Below are 16,443 nucleotides of genomic sequence, written 5' to 3'. Positions count from 1 at the left end.
CTCCCAAGCTTCATTTTCGGCTGGGATGGCCTCCTGCAACCCTCTGCCAGCAAAAATGGAGCTCAGGAGGGGCGCACGTAGCCCTCCCGAGCTCTGTTTTCGCTGGCAGAGGCACTGCGGGCCGATCCTTCACTGTTTCCAGGTTGACCCCGCACGCCAGATCTAAGCATCCCACGGGCTGGATCCGGCCCCCAGGCCTTGAGTTTGACACCCCTGCTCTATGGCCATAAGTGCGGGCGTGCTGCCAGACCCCATTATGTGATCTTGGGGCCATTGCAACAGCCATAACTTTGGGCATAGGTCATAAGTCCCTTCCTTCAGCATCTTCACAATTTGGAACAGTGGCTGAATGACTAGTTGTAAGTTGAGGACTACCTGTATTTCTTAACTGAAAGCAAAATTGAGTTTCTTGTATTAGAAATATTAGATCCATTTTTTTCTTCTTTTCAGTTGTATCCAATACTCAAAGTCTGCCTGGGCAACTCCCTGCAGTCTTCTTGGCAAGGTTTTTCAGAAATGGTTTGTGAAACTGGGTCAAAGAATGGATTAACTTGAGGCACAAAAGACTTAACTTTAGAAGGACACAATCTTCAATTAGGTTGGCACACTTTTTTATGGTATGGGAAGAATAAGATACATAGTTACTTTCAAAGACATTATGTTGGAAATGCATTGCTATCCGTATGGGTTAAAATTAAAGAAAAACATCATTTGAAAATACCAGTCTGGTTTTCCACAATGATACATCCTAATGTTATTAATATGGAAAAAATTGTAAGATATAAAGATATTCTGAATTAAAAGGGGGAATTAAAAAACAAGCAGGTCCATGCAAATGCAGATACAATCTCAATATGAGAAAGATGCTAAAATGTATGGTTTTAATAAAGAATTAACAGAACTGGACCAGATATTAACTGGAACAGATGAAAAACTGATGAAGAAAATATATTGTTACTTTTTAAGTATTAAACTTGAAGATAAAGGAGACAATGATAGTTTGGGCTAAAAATTTTGGATATGCAATAGAATTGGATAAATGGCAGAAACTGTGGGATAGAAATGTTAAATTGACTATGTCAACTGGATATAAAGAAAAATTGCATAAAATGTTCTATAGATGACAATTTGCACCAACACGACTGGCAAAAATGTATAAAGATGAATCCACTAAATATTGGAAGCGCAATCAAACACCTGGTTCATATTACCATATGTGGTGGACATGCCCAAAAGCTAAAAAATATTGGACGAAAATACATACTTGGTTGGAAAAAATGATAAAGCAGGATATAGACATGAAACCAGAAATATTTTTATTTGGCATTCTGCCGGAAAAATATGATAAAAGAACGATCTTTTTAATTTTACATGTACTAACTGCAGCCAGAATTGTATTTGCACAACAATGGAAGAACAATGAGATCCCTATAGATGAGAGTGTAATTAAGAAAACATTAGAATGTGCAGAAATGGATAGACTAACCCTTACTATTAAGGACAAAGAAGAAACTGAATATTTTTTGACATAGGACCTATTTTACCAATGGTTAGACAATAGAAACAGTTAGAAATGTGGGGGCATAAAAAGGATAAATGTTAAAATGGAGATTTGTAGATAAGTTAAATATTATTGTTATTATAGTATTAATCTTATTGTGATGAATACTATTGTAAACATTTTGATTATGATTGCCTAAAAACAATTGTACCCTGATAGCACACTGTTCGATGGAAATTGAATTTTTATATGTTATATAACTAAAATAAATAAAACATAAAAAAAAAGAAATGGTTTGTGAAATGATAACATGTGTAGCCGATATCTACAGAAGAAAAAAAAATCAATCTTGTTTTTTATTTATTTATTTCTTCTCTTTCCAGTTGCCATCCTTCTAAAGGATGATTATTTCATCAGTGGTGCTGGACTACCGGGAAGATTCAAAGCAGAAAAAGTTGAATTTCACTGGGGCCAGAGTAATGGATCTGCTGGCTCAGAGCATAGCATCAATGGAAGGAGATTCCCAGTTGAGGTTGGTCAAGATAAGTTACCATATTTTAATGAAAAAAAAAATCTTGCTTTGATCTGAGCTTCTTCTGAAAATGTGCGGTATGATTTGTGTACTTTTTGTTTTTGCACAAAAGAAGTTATTTTACTGAAATTATGCTTCAGAATGAAGGAAGACTGTTCCGTCCTCACTACACTTTAGTCTGTGTGCAGCTCAACATGCAGCTAAACACACCCATCCTCCAATAAAATAAACCGTGTGCGTAGATCTGAATGCTTTATTGAAAGAACAGGATATGGCGAAACTGGGGAAAATAGGGATACATGCAATGAGAACCAAATACAAGATACACAGTATTAAGTTACTGCTGAACATAACAATTAATAAATACAAACAATTTAAATTTCACCAGCGATCCACATCCTCTGGGATGTGGATTTGTCCTTGGATAATCATGTGCCACTGATTAAGATGGATGCTTCTTCCTTCTCCAAATACTAAAGGAAATGGAGTCTGGCTTCCCAGTATGCACTTGTTTTGAGAGTGCGGGCTGATGGATAAAAGGGTGGGGTCAGTTTCAAACAATATACTAGGTATTTGTCTCTCCAGCCACTAGATGGGACTAGAGAGCAACAACAGTATATAAAGATTGTATGTTGGGGCATATTTATCCCTCCGGCCACTAGAGGGGGCTAGAGAACAACAACAGTATATACAGGTTATATGCTGAGGCATGACAAAGACCCATGAGAATATTTAGTGGGCATTTAATTTCACATCCAGAGAACTTCTCCGCAGCAGGATGACAGCTCATTCCTACACAGGAAGGACCTAAAAGTTATTCTTAAAGTTTGGAGGCTAGCAGATGTATTTAGAAATGTGAGAGTATGTTGCTAATACTCTAAAAACTGATTTATTTTTTTTTAAAGAAATACTTCTTGACATAGATTAATTTGCTGAGCAAAATTCAGACATAGGATGACTTGGTGTTACTGATATGAACAGTGTTAGATATAGGGAGGGGGTTTATTTAAAAAAAGATTCGAATAATCCAATCTTCAGTGGTAGGAGACAATTGTACAAGCTACTATGATAAATTCCATAGGATTTAGGAAGAAGGTATGATGTGATTTAGTGGAGTTTTTTTTTTTTTAAAGGTTAGCCTAGGTGCTGAGTTTTAAACTAAGAAATGTTTCTGGGACAGAGAGAAAGGCTACCATTGAACTAGTCAAGCCTGGAGGTATACATTTTAAGGTCATTTTTTTGCAGGAAGGGACACAGTTCCCATGTTCCAACTATCCAGCTTCCTAATTAGCATTCTAAGGGAAAACAAATTGCTATCCAACAGTATCTTCATATTGCCTACAGCAGAATCCTTGGGGACTTGCAACCTTCCCCTAAGGATGAAAGATGTCAGTATAGAACCTAAACTAATATTTTATTTTTGTTTTGTTTTTTTGATTTCAGACAGTATTTCCCTTACCCCAAATCTTGCTTATACTATATCTAGAAATGAGGTATTAGGCTTTCCTCTTCTGGATCTTGCATGATGCTGAGCAAAAGAACTGGACATACAACTTTTTTTCCCTTTATGCCAGCTTTTCTCAACCTAGTGCCTTATGGTGTGTTGGATGGCAATTTTCAGAATCCCTCTGCAGGTTAATAAACGGCTAACCTTGGAGTATCTCATTAACCTTGTAGCCTTCCTCATATGTTGAGGAAGAAACCTTTGTTCTTTTTTTGTAGTTCAACCTGTCTGGAAAGCAGCACTGATTGGAAAACTGCCTCTATCTATCTATCTATCTATCTATCTATCTATCTATCTATCTATCTATCTATCTAATACGGTATCTATCATATATCTATCCAGGGGTGGGCTTCAGATCCTTTAGTAACGGGTTCGCTGCCCCGTTGCTTGGTGGGTGTGGCCTAGTCGGCCTCCTGCACCATGGCAGAGGGGGTGTTTTTCCCCCGTCCCAGGCTCCGGGAGGGCAAAAACTGCTTCCTACGAAGGCCGGAAACAGGTCTGTTTCCAGACTTCCGGAAACCTCCGGTAGGCCCATTTTTTGCCCTCCCAGATCCTCTGCGCGGCCTGTACTTACCTGAAATGATGAACGGGCTGCATGGAGACTCCTGGGAGGGACGGGGTGGGAGGCCAGCCAGGGGTAGCATTTGGGGGTTCACCGAACCTCAGCGATCCTTGGCTAGAGGATCGCCTGAACTCTGCCAACCCCCCAGGAGCCCACCCCTGTATCCATCTATATCTCTGAGAGTTGGGTCTGATAACCTGGCAGCCAACAATCTCCAGGTTGGAGTGAACAGTTATGTAAACATAGTTTATTTCTTTATTTGTCAAATCTAGGTACCACCCATCTCACTCTCAGAGAGACTCCAGGTAATGTAGAGTTACTTCCCAAAGACTTCAAGTACATCCGTTTGGCATCACCTTCATTTTTGCCCTCAGTAAACAGTTGAATCTATCCAAGCGCCCAGGAATCTTCTACGTAGTAAATTTATTCCTGCTAAGGAATTGCCAAGATTGACTGAGAGCCAGTTTGGTGTGGCAGCTAAGGCACCAGGTTAGAAACCAGGAGACTGTGAGTTCTAGTCCTGCCTGAGGCACAACTCCAGGTGGGTGATTTAGGGCCAGTCCTTTTCTCTTATCCCTAGGAAGGAAGCAATGACAAATCACTATCAAAAAACCTTGCCAAGAAAACTGCAGGGACTGATCTAGGCAGTTGCTTGAATCAAAAGCTGACTTGAAAGCATTTGGGTATATAAATATTTTGAAAAATTAACTGACTGACACCGACTACCATGGTTTACAGTAAAAGGAAAGCCCCCAAAATCAAGACATAAGCCAAAGGTGGTATTCAGAAGGTTCTGACCGGTTCTGGAGAACCGGTAGCGGAAATTTTGAGTAGTTCAGAGAACCGGTAAATACCACCTCTGACTGGCCCCACCCCCATCTATTCTCTGCCTCCCAAGTCCCAGCTGATTGGGAAGGAATGGGGATTTTGTAGTAACCTTCCCCTGGAGGGGGGAGGGAATGGAGATTTTACAGTATCCTTCCCCTGGAGTGGGGTGGGATGGAGATTTTACAGTATCCTTCCCCTGCCATGCCCACCAAAACATGCCCACCAAGCCACGCCCACAGAACCGGTAGTAAAAAAAATTGAATCCGACCACCGACATAAGCCATATAGAATAGTTAAAATAGCAATTAAGATAGCAAAAATAATGAACTGCATTGCCTAGTTCACAGTCACTTCTTCTTGAGGAATATTTGAGGCTCATTTGTGTTATTATTTCTGACAAGGAAAGTTAAATGATTCTTTCCAAAGTCAGGGAAAAAGAGAACGCCCTTAATGGCTCGATTGGCTGCTGCCTACCCTTAGCTCCTTCTGAAACTGAGCCCCAGATATATTCTGGATAAAAGCATCCTGTGCAACAACTCCAAACTTTGTAGCATTTTTATTATTATTATTTTTTTTTGCAGTTCAAAACCCAGGGTCTGGTTGTAGTGTTAATTATCTCACTGTGAAAACCTCTCTGCCAATCCGAGCCTTGCCAAATGCCAGAGGCTATATTTCTAGGAAACCCAGTGAAAGGAAGAAGTATCAGAATCAGCAGTGGTCCACAGGCTCAGACCAAACATTTGCAGACTGCCCATGAGAACTCTACCCTCCAGGCTTGGCAGTGGCTGGGTTACTGGAGCACTGGAAAACCAAATGTGCTGAAAATCTAATGGAGGAACCAGATGTGGACGGTATGTGCCAGTTCCAAAGAGGCTCCACTGGGAGATGCCAATAAATCTGCTTCAGCTGCAAAGGTTTTTTTTTTCTCCCCCCTGTAAATATAGAGCTAATATGGACTGCAAAACAGAATGCTTGCCACAGGAGGGGGCGGGAGAGCTCACCAAATTCGAAAACTAATTGGAAATGTCAGATATAAGACAGAACCTTATTGTTTGACCATGTTGTTTGTATTTTTATTATCACAAGTAATGTGTCAGATGGTAAGGCAGTGTGAGTTAATTGGTTTCCTTCCTTTGAGCCCATCTGGATCATATTTTTGGAAGTGATTTATATGTTAAATTAGGGGATAGGATATATGAGAACATCCTTTTCATTACGTTCTCTACTGAGAGATTGGATCAAAGGCATAGCGTTTATCCCGATAGTCGTTATCTTTTAAGCAGAAGAAAAATAAAGGAGAAAATGTCAGTCTTGTGCACTCATGTTCGATTTATGTTTTGTTTTGAGGAAGGAAAGGGATTTAAGTGAAAAAGTTAACACCCTTCCTTCCAGTCCCGGTTCCCTGCAGAATCAATAGAAACATCTTTTTTCACAGAGATCAAAAGCCAAATTTGGCAACAGGGAAACCTGTGGAATGCTATAAGTATTTTTCCTTCCAACATCCCTCTTGGAAAAATTAGCCAGAGTCTCTTGCTCTAAAACATTGTACACTACCACCACTCCTCATTTGAGTCAGTGAGAATATCCTAGATTGGAAGGCCTGTTTTAAATGTAAACCTTTCAGGCTCAGTGTAGGTTTATTGTTCCATAAGGCGCTGATACAATAACATTTATTGTGTCTATTTATAAGATTCTCTCCACAACATTTTGTTAAGGATCTCTTGGCCATCCACTGCAAACTGTCCTTTCCAACACCCCACATTTTGTTGTTAGCTTCGCTAAGATGGAACTTTTATGCAACTTAGGTTATGCACTCAATAAGGAGTGATTAAGGAGTGTGCCTTCTTTGCAGTAGCCTTATACAATTCCATGATATCTCAGGACAGGTCCTCATGTTACTTTAGATTAATGAAGACAAAGTATATTTACTGATTGGAGAAAATATTTGTAGCTCAGGATTGAATTGTGGAGTACTTGGTGCTTGTTCTGTTCCCCAGGCATCTGGCTCCACCGGGAACAGGCAGATAAACTCTAGCAAACAGGTTTTCATGCAGATTATATTTATTTCGGGTATCCTCAAAACATAGATTTACAATCATGGTGAGTCAAGGTGAGGTTCATCCAAGTATTTCATAATCTATCCCATTTCCTAATGTAAAATGACGGTAGTTCTGTCCCCCTGTTCAGAAAGCATGCTTCTCTCTTCTGTGGTAGTTCAAAATGGCCGGGTCTTTGTTCTGCACCCAGGCAGAGAGCCTCAGTGGCCAATCAGACACACAGATATGGTCACATGTCATGAACTACATTTCCCATAATGCAATCTCTCTCTACATCTCCCACATTGCAATCTCTTAAGGAGACAGCTCTTAATTCTTAAGGTAACTAATTCACTATAACTCACTATCTGAAACAGCACAGTGCTCTTTGAACTTGGCTGTTTCCTTGCAAACATTTCATTATCCAACTAGGTAACATCATCAGTTCTTAGGAGGTGGTGGGTTTTGCTCTCTGTTTATATACAGTGGCTTGTCCTGTCAGTGTTGGTGGGAATATTTTTTTCTTGGTAGTTCCTTGATTAGGCTGCTGTTTGATTGTTTGCCCGAACTGGTAATTCCTTGATTGAGATATTGTTTCCTGCTGTGTTTACCTTGACTGGGTTCATTACTGTGCTGCCATTAGCCATAGTTTGTGGAACAAGCACATTTGGCTTCACAGAGCATACAAGATCATTAAACATGTAATTATAAACTGTGATGGTTGGACTTTAAAGATAAACAGTAGGTTAACAATGGCCAAACATATTCATTGTTAGTGCAGATTAGCCAAGGTGTATCCAGACTGAGTAGGTTTGTGTTGATTTTATCAGAAGTAAAATTGTCATGATTTTTTCTCATACTTTCCATTGGGAGCTAAATTCAAGCCACTCCCAGCAAGCTAGCTGAAGAAGAAAGCAGCTATTCAACAATGCTTCTAGTACTGTTGGCATTGAAATGTAGCTGAAATAATGGTTTTATGGCCCATCGCATAGGGGACACGATGACTCAGTGGTGAAAGATGCTGAGCTTGTCAGCTGCAGAGCTGACAACCGGGGTTCGAGACCAGTGGTGGGTTTCAAATTTTTTTACTACCAGTTCTATGGGCATGACATGGCTTGGTGGGCGTGGCAGGGGAAGGATACTGTAAAATCTCCATTCCCTCTCCAATCCAGGGGAAGGTTACTGCAAAATCCCCATTTCCTCCCGATCAGCTGGGACTTGGGAGGCAGAGAATAGATGGGGGCGGGGCCAGTTAGAATTTTTACTACCGGTTCTCCGAACTACTCAAAATTTCTGCTACCAGTTCTCCAGAACTGGTCAGAACCCACCTCTGTTCGAGACCCGAGCTCCCATTATTTGCTCCAGTTCCTGCCCACCTAGCAGTTGGAAAGCATGCAAATAGGTACCACTTCGGTGGTAAAGTAATAGCATTCTGTGCACCTTTGACATACAGACATGCTAGCCATATGACTATGGAAATTGTCTTTGGACAATAGCAATAGCACTTAGACTTACATACTGCTTCACAGTGCTTTACAGCCCTCTCTAAGTGTTTTACAGAGTTAAACCCCCAACAATCCCCCAACAATCAAACCACAGAGTCAAACCCCCATATTACCCCCAACAATCTGGGTCTTCATTTTACTGACCTCGGAAGGATGGAAGGCTCAGTCAACCTTGAGCCTGGTGAAATTCGAACTGCCAAATTGCAGGCAGCTGGCAGAAGTACCCTGCAGTACTGCATTCTAACCACTGTGCCTCCATGGCTCCCTCATGAGGTGAGCATTGTGCCGTAGAGTTGGACAGGACTGTCAGGGAAACCCTTTACCGTTTAGCCCATTCCAAGCATAACAGATCAGTTATGCCTTCGTGTCTTTAAGTGCCTCCAGATATAAATGATGGGTTATCGAACATTTAATTCAAAATTATAAATGAAGAGTCTGTAACCAACATTTGTTTGGTAACTTTGAGTTAGTAAATGAAATTCCACACTTTTATCCCTTTGGGCTAGCATATGAATAAAAAGGATTTGCTGGGATATTAAATTAGCTTTTGCTAAGCTTGAGGAAACTCTCCAGTTCCTTTATTAGGAACTTGTCAATTTCTGCAAAACTCTGAAGAGTATTCCTTAACCTGGTATCATCTTGTGATGCAGTAGCCCCATTGCCTGAGAATTGTGGGAATTGCAGCCAGCATACCAGTGGTGGGTTTCAAAAATATTTACTACCAGTTCTGTGGGTGTGGCTTGAGGGGGGCATGGTTTGGGGGCATGCTAGAGGAAGGATACTGTAAAATCTCCATTCCCATGCCAGTCCAGGGGAAGATTACTGCAAAATCCCCATTTCCTCCTGATCAGCTGGGACCCTGATGGCAGAGAATAGATGGGGGTGGGGTCAGTCAGAATTTTTACTACCGGTTCTCTGAACTACTCAAAATTTCCGCTACCGATTCTCCAGAATTGGTTAGAACCTGCTGAAACCCACCTCTGCAGCATACAGTCGGCTGGCAGCCCCCAGGGGGAGAGCCTTCTCTGTGGGGGCACCCGCCCTGTGGAATGAGCTACCTCCTGGAATACGACTGATCCCGGACCTCCGGACCTTCCGTAAGGCCCTGAAGACTTATTTATTCCAGCAAGCCGGCCTAGCCTAAATGGTTTTTAAATTGGGACTTTTAAATTTTATAGACTTGGGGTTTTAAATTGGGAGGCTGATTTATTTAATCTCTTTTAATTATCTTAACTTTTGTATTGTATGTATTTTAATTTTGGCTGTTCACCACCCTGTGTCCCTTTTGGGAGAAGGGCGGTATACAAATTAAATAAATAAATAAATAAATACCCAGTTAGCAGTGACCTAGTTAAGAATAACAAGTGTTCTTTCTGATGTTATACCCAAAGGTGCTTTTTCAGGAGGCAACTGGACTTTCTTGCTTTTTCTTTGACGTTTCGCTTCTCATCCAAGAAGCTCCTTCAGCTCTGACAGGATCGTGGGGAATGGAAGGATTTATATTCCTTGCAGATAGCTGGTCATTTGCATCCTTTTAGAGGGTCGTTGAAGCACTTGGAGGTTTATCTGTGTCCTCAGGGTCACCTGAGAAGTGCTCCTGGTTCGTCTAGTCTGCAATTTTTCTCTGGAAATCCATTCCTACTCCCACATCGTTCCAAGGGTGTTCCTCCCAAATTGTATAGCTAAAGATCTGTAGAGATTGTATAGTTAAAGGTCTGTATAACTAAAGGTCTGTAGAGATTCTCAGTCATCCAAGTCATGGATAAGTACCATCATAAGCACCAAAATTGCTTTTTTCAGGACTTTCTTGTTTTTTCTTTGACATTTTGCTTCTCATCCAAGAAGCTTCTTCAGCTCTGACAGGATAGTGGGGAATGGAAGGATTTATATATCTACAGACGTCTGATGTTATATCAAAAGAATATTTGCAGAAAAGGTCACAGGGTGTTTAGTTGTCATTATTTAGGTAATATATCTTTGCCTGGAGCATACTATAGTTGCGATGGTGCTGATTGCCTGCTTCATTTCCTTCCAAGATGCTGATTATGTCTGTGAAGAGCAAAAATCAGAAGCGGTGTTTCAATCATGGCTGTGTTTATTTGAGGGGAGCTTTCAGCCATTTATGAGCTTTTGTGTTGATGGTTTTAATTGTCAGTTATAATGTGAACGCTATTTTAGAATAATGTACAGTAATTTACTTAAGTAAATGAGAATCTTGTTCCAAGGATCACATTGCAGCCCAGGGTGAAGACTTAATCTCCTTTCATCCTTTGATTTAGAATGACTAGAATTGTTAGTTTATCTAACAAGGACCTGCATTAAAATGATTTCTGCGTTCTGTCATGGAGGCATGTTAATGCCTAGATGTCTTTGGCTTGATTAATTAAGAACCAGTCAAGAAATAGTTCAGCTTTTCTCAGGAAAAACTAGATGCACAGACAATCCTAACAAGCCAAGATTTGGTGTTGCACAAATTCCAATGTCTCAGGGGCTGCCACAAAGAAGAGGGAGTCAAACTATTCTCCAAAGCACCTGAGGGTAGAACAAGAAGCAGTGGGTGGAAACTAATCAAGGAGAGAAGCTACTTAGAACTAAGGAGAAATTTCCTGACAATGAGAACAATTAATCAGTGGAACAACTTGCCTCCAGAAGTTGTGAATGCTCCAACACTGGAAGTTTTTAAGAAGATATTGGACAACCATTTGTCTGAAGTGGTGTAGGGTTTCCTGCCTAAGCAGGAGGTTGGACTAGAAGACCTCCAAGGTCCCTTCCAACTCTGTTATTCTATTTCTAAATAACATTGGGCCGATGTTCTCCCTCACTCCTCTAATATCAGCAGTTAAGTGTGGATTAGAGGTATACCTTAAAAAAGAATAGTAATACACACACAAAGACAGGCACATACCTTTCCTGGGACTATCCAGGTTTATGTAGCACTGACATATATATATATCTTTCTGCTATAGACTCATTTTCTGTGATAAATCTATATAACCCCTGCTTGACAAGCTGTTTCTAAACTGCAGGAAGATTTCAGTTGCTGTGCATGAGATGGGGATTCTGCTATTAGAAGATGGAAATATCCCACATTCTCACCTGAGGCATGTAACTTCCATGTACAGTGATGGAGAAGCTGTGTGGGATTTGAAGGGGGAACATTTTGGTGCAGACTTGCTGCTGGTAATACACACGTAGTCCTTGACTTACACCTGCAGTTGGGAGCGGAATTTTGGTCATAAGTTGTAATGGTTATGAGTCGAGGCAGCTACGTGATCAATTGACTGGGTTTTTTTTACAGTGGTTCTTAAGCAAATCATGCAGTTGTAAGTCCAAATCATGTGGTCATTCAAGGATTTGTGGTCATAAATCCAAATCCATTCTTTAAAGGAGGGGGGGTTTGCCAAAAACTGGCAAAAAATGCTGGGAACTGGCAAAAAAAAATAGTCAGAAATTGCAGTTACATAATCACAGATACTGCAACCAGTCATAAAAGTGAACCGCGGGTCACCATAGAGGTGTGGGCTGAGAACAGCATAGACTACCCTTTCGGAGGATTTCATAACTCCAAATGGATGTTAAATAACTGGATGTAAATTGAGGACTACCTGTATTACAATAACTTGTTGCAAATTTTCATTACCATTTCCAATGAAAATATAAGAGATTAATTCTATACCATCCCACATTGTTATCCAATTGAAGTTATGGTAGAAAGTAGAGCAGCTAACCAGATTTTACCATTGCTGTTGGGTCCTTGGTGTTCTCTTGTAGTTGGTTTTCTTGCAGATGTTTCATTACCCAATTAGATAACATCATCAGTGCTATGATGTTACTTAGTTGGGTAATGAAATGTCTGCAGGAAAACCACCAAGCTCAGGGAACACCAAAGGACCTCACAGTTTAACCCTGAGCTCCAGCTATTCTCTTCTATCGCTTTCATTACTGTAAAATTATTTTTAAAATGGCTTGTGCAGGGAATAAAGAGAGGGCTTGGCTTCTTCAATTACTTTAATCATTTATTTTCTGCTCCAGAAGGAAGCATTTGAACAGAAAAGGCAAATGGAGGGAAATAACGTCATGATCATGTCCAGAAGATTCTGACCCATTTAGCAGCACCTACAGCTCAGTGACTTTCATAATATATAATGGGAGAAAGAGTTTGAACTCTAGCCAGCCAGTTTTGACTAGTTGGTCAGATCTTGGAGTGTTGTAGTTACATCCACACATCGGTCAACTCACTGCACTATGTGAACAATATCTAGGAGACTCTCACTGATCAACTACTAAATTATCTGTATTCTCTTTTAGTCAGTTTCAGTAAGTTTGAAACTAAATTTAGATTTAAAAGCAGCAGAAACTACTGCTAAGGGAAAGTTGAAATTATGGTTAAGTTTGTCCATGTGTTGTGAAATTAAGAGGTTTTCACCATGTCTTCTGATTGCTAGTTGGTGTACATGGATGTGTTCTGCCATTCTTCTGCCTATTTGTCCTAATAGTGGCTATTGTAGTCCATTAGAGGACCTCTCCAAGGACCTCTCATTTCAACTCTGAGCTATAAATCTATAACTATAAATCTCCTTTATTGGTGCTTACATACAGTAAGTGGTTGAACCTTTAATTAGTAATTCCATTAGTGTAAAGGTTCCATTATAGAGCAGAATATTTCAACTTCCATTAGAGAAACATTTAATCATCTCCTTCCTTCCTTCCTTCCTTCCTTCCTTCCTTCCTTCCTTCCTTCCTTCCTTCCTTTCCTCCTTCCCTTCCCTTCCTTCCTTCCTTCCTTCCTTCCTTCCTTCCTTCCTTCCTTCCTTCCTTCCTTCCTTCCTTCCTTCTTTCCCTCCCAGTTCTGTGATAATGGAAAGGAAGTTAGAATTGGGGGAGAGTGTCTAAAATTATATTCTCTCGTCGAAATATATCAATAGTCAGCAAGACTAGTTCCATGTAAACTCACTAAGAACAGCTTAGTCTATTTTATGGTGTTGTCATTTTGCTGCCTGCCAGAGGCAACTTTATTTCAGTCACTCAGATGTCAAAGTACTTGCAGAATTTTATTTTTAAAAAGATCTATCCATTGAGCAGAGTGCCATTTTGACAGTGATGAGGCTGTTTACTTTTTCCCCTAAGGTTCATCTAGACTTTAGAGATCTATGTCAGTGCTATGATGCTGCAGTTATAGAATGAAGATATACTAAATGTTAGATATTTTATTTTCACCTAATTCCAATTTACTACTAGTTTTATCAAAGTCTTATTGGGCTCAGGAGGTGTAATAAAAAAGAGAGATTGTTGCAACAGGGGACATTGATACGTAGCAAGCCCCTTTTAGAAAGAGCTATTCTGAAGAGGGAAAAAAGTGATAGAGAGGATGGAGAATTTGAAAGAACATATAAACTATTTAGTGGAAAGAAAGAGGTAGCATAAAGGCTGTTGCTGTAAAAAAAATTAAATTGTTCTGAAAACAAGCATGAAATAAAACATTAATAAAAATAGGTACAAATCAGGCACTATTGAGAAATGTATTTATTTTCTTGTTAAATATAATTAATATATTGATATTAAATCTATAGGCCTTACAATTAAAAAGTCTTAACATTTTTAGGACATATACACTCTTTTTGAATGGTTAATGCTAAAAGATCTTTTTTTTTATTATCTCTCAATCTGATCTGATCTGTCTGCTCCCACATAAATGTGCCCTAGGGTTATTATTTGTGTAATTAGTAGGGCTGTCAACCGATTAAAGGATTTTTAGTTGATTAATCACCTGGCGCTTCTGAATCTGATTAATCAATTACATTTAAATAAATTTCAATAATGGCAAATCTCAGTGGGTATGCCTTTTCAGGATATTGAAGAAAATGTAAGATTTGATTTGAAAAGCTCCCCTTCACTGTTAGAAAGAAAACAGTGAAAACTTTACAATCCTAATTATTAGAAAAATATAGCTGAATATTAACAACATTTTAATGACAACATATGGAATACTTAGGAGGTATCAAGGAGAAGGCCTACTCACATATGTGATCCTCTCCTAAAGTGACCATTAGAGTTGCTTGGAATCTTCCAAGCTTATCTGTAACTCCTGATGTGACGAAGTAAGAAAGGTTCTTAGCATTTTTTAAATGTGTATTTAGGTGGATCCTTTCTCTTTAGTGGCACTGGAAGTACATGTAGAGAACATTGAAAACCAACTTATCAACCTTGGCAGCTTGGAGATGTATGTACTTCAATTCCCCAAATTTCCCTAGCTAGCATGGGGAATTCTAGGAGTCTAGAAGTCCACACATCTGCAAGTGGCCAAGGTTGAGAAACACTAGCATAGAATGTTGCTACCCTGCCATTTTGAGGACAAGGGGTACAGAGGAGGCATTCACTGGTCATCACTTACTGTGTCATTATGCCTATAATGCAGGGGTGAAATCCAGCAGGTTCTGACAGATTCTGGAGAACTGGTAGCAGAAATTTTGAGTAGTTCGGAGAACCGGCAAATACCACCTCTGGCTGGCCCCAGAGTGGGGTGGAAATGGAGATTTTGCAGTATCCTTCTCCTGCCATGCCCGCCAAGCCACACCCACAGAACCGGTAGTAAAAAAAATTGGATTTCACCACTGCTATAATGCTATAATAGGTCTTGAAACCTATTATAAATCAAAAAGCATTCTCTGCCCCTGTTGACCCAACTACAGTTGTCAACTAGAGCAGGGGACCCAGGGACACCAGTCCATGGCATGCCAAAAACTGGTCCGTGCAAACAAGCAAAGCCCATCCATGGGATGCAGGCAGCACAAAAGACCACACCCGCTCTGGTCCTCCGAAAAACCTCTCTCCATGGAACTGGTCCCTGATGCCCTAAAGTTTGGGGGACGCTAGACTAGAGTTGATTCTAGACTCTGTAGAATAGACTACAGACATCTTAGCCTGTTAATTTATCACCTTCTCAGCCTTCTTTAAAATTTAGACAACTGTCTGTGTGTTGCCGTGCTAAGAAAGCCCAATTTTTGAAAAGTAATATATCCCCTTTAAAACAGCAAATATATTATATTGTGATGTAGTGCTTGGAGTAAATTTGAAGTCCTGAGCTTATGAACGGGGAAAGTTTGCAGTGCCAAATTCAAGGAGGCCTTTAAACCGTCTTTGCGCCTAATTTATCAGGACATTGTGTGATAGTTTCTTCTGTGTTGTTCTCTTTCTTTAGATCCTAAAACATGGTCTTACCATTTGAACCATGCTGTCTTTGAAGTCTAAATAATTCCAAACTTGTAGTAGTCATTTGCAGGAAACTTTTGGTGCAATCTGTCCCACCTGTAAATTAGCTTTTATTGAATTTAAGTACAAATAACTGGGACAGCCACCAGTTATCATTTCTCTATATGCCTTGCCTCTGTTTTGCTTAGCATTGAAGCTTATCCTGAAAGCTCTTAACAGCAGAGCATTGTGCTCTGTCTGAGATAATGTTTGCTTTTTAACTAAGCCCAAAGATTGTAGTCCTTGGATCATCAATATAGTCCCTGCGGCAGTGTTGAAATCCAAATTTTTTTACTACTGGTTCTGTGGGCATTGCTTGGTGGGTATGGTGTGGCTTGGTGGGCGTGGCAGGGGAAAGATACTGCAAAATATCCATTCCCAGCCCACTCCAAGGGAAAGGATATTGCAAAATCTCCATTCCTACCCCATTCTGGGGCCAGCTAGAGGTGTATTTGCTGGTTCTCCGAACTACTCAAAATTTCCATTACAGTTCTCTGAACTGCTCAAAATTTCCACTACCGGTTCTCCAGAACCTGTCAGAACCTGCTGGATTTCACCCCTGCCCTGTGGATTCCATTGGACTTGCCAACACTTCCCATGATATTCATCATGCTATTTGTCCCACTAAATCTATTTTTTTATAAAAAAATCTAATTAAATCAGTTTAATAGAAACGAGTATGCTACAAAGCAAAGTACCAATCTCCAGCATATTTATTTCCAAGAAA

The 16,443-nt window shown here is 40.1% G+C and overlaps 1 protein-coding gene across 4 annotated transcripts in view; it reads left to right on the top strand.

Annotated features, from left to right (window-relative positions):
• The window catches only part of PTPRG (protein tyrosine phosphatase receptor type G), a 725,247-nt gene that overhangs the window by 412,825 nt on the left and 295,979 nt on the right, over nucleotides 1–16,443 (top strand). For all 4 annotated transcript variants that reach the window (XM_034408792.3, XM_087883749.1, XM_034408794.3 and 1 more), the window contains exon 4: nucleotides 1,885–2,033. In XM_034408792.3, coding sequence (XP_034264683.2) covers nucleotides 1,885–2,033 — 149 coding nt within the window. The remainder of the gene's footprint in view (nucleotides 1–1,884; nucleotides 2,034–16,443) is intronic.

This window comes from Pantherophis guttatus, chromosome 2 (assembly GCF_059756535.1).
Source record: "Pantherophis guttatus breed Tessera chromosome 2, ASM5975653v1, whole genome shotgun sequence".
NCBI lineage: Eukaryota > Metazoa > Chordata > Lepidosauria > Squamata > Colubridae > Pantherophis > Pantherophis guttatus.
Note: the sequence above shows the minus strand (reverse complement) of the source record. Positions and strands in the feature narration are given on the sequence as shown.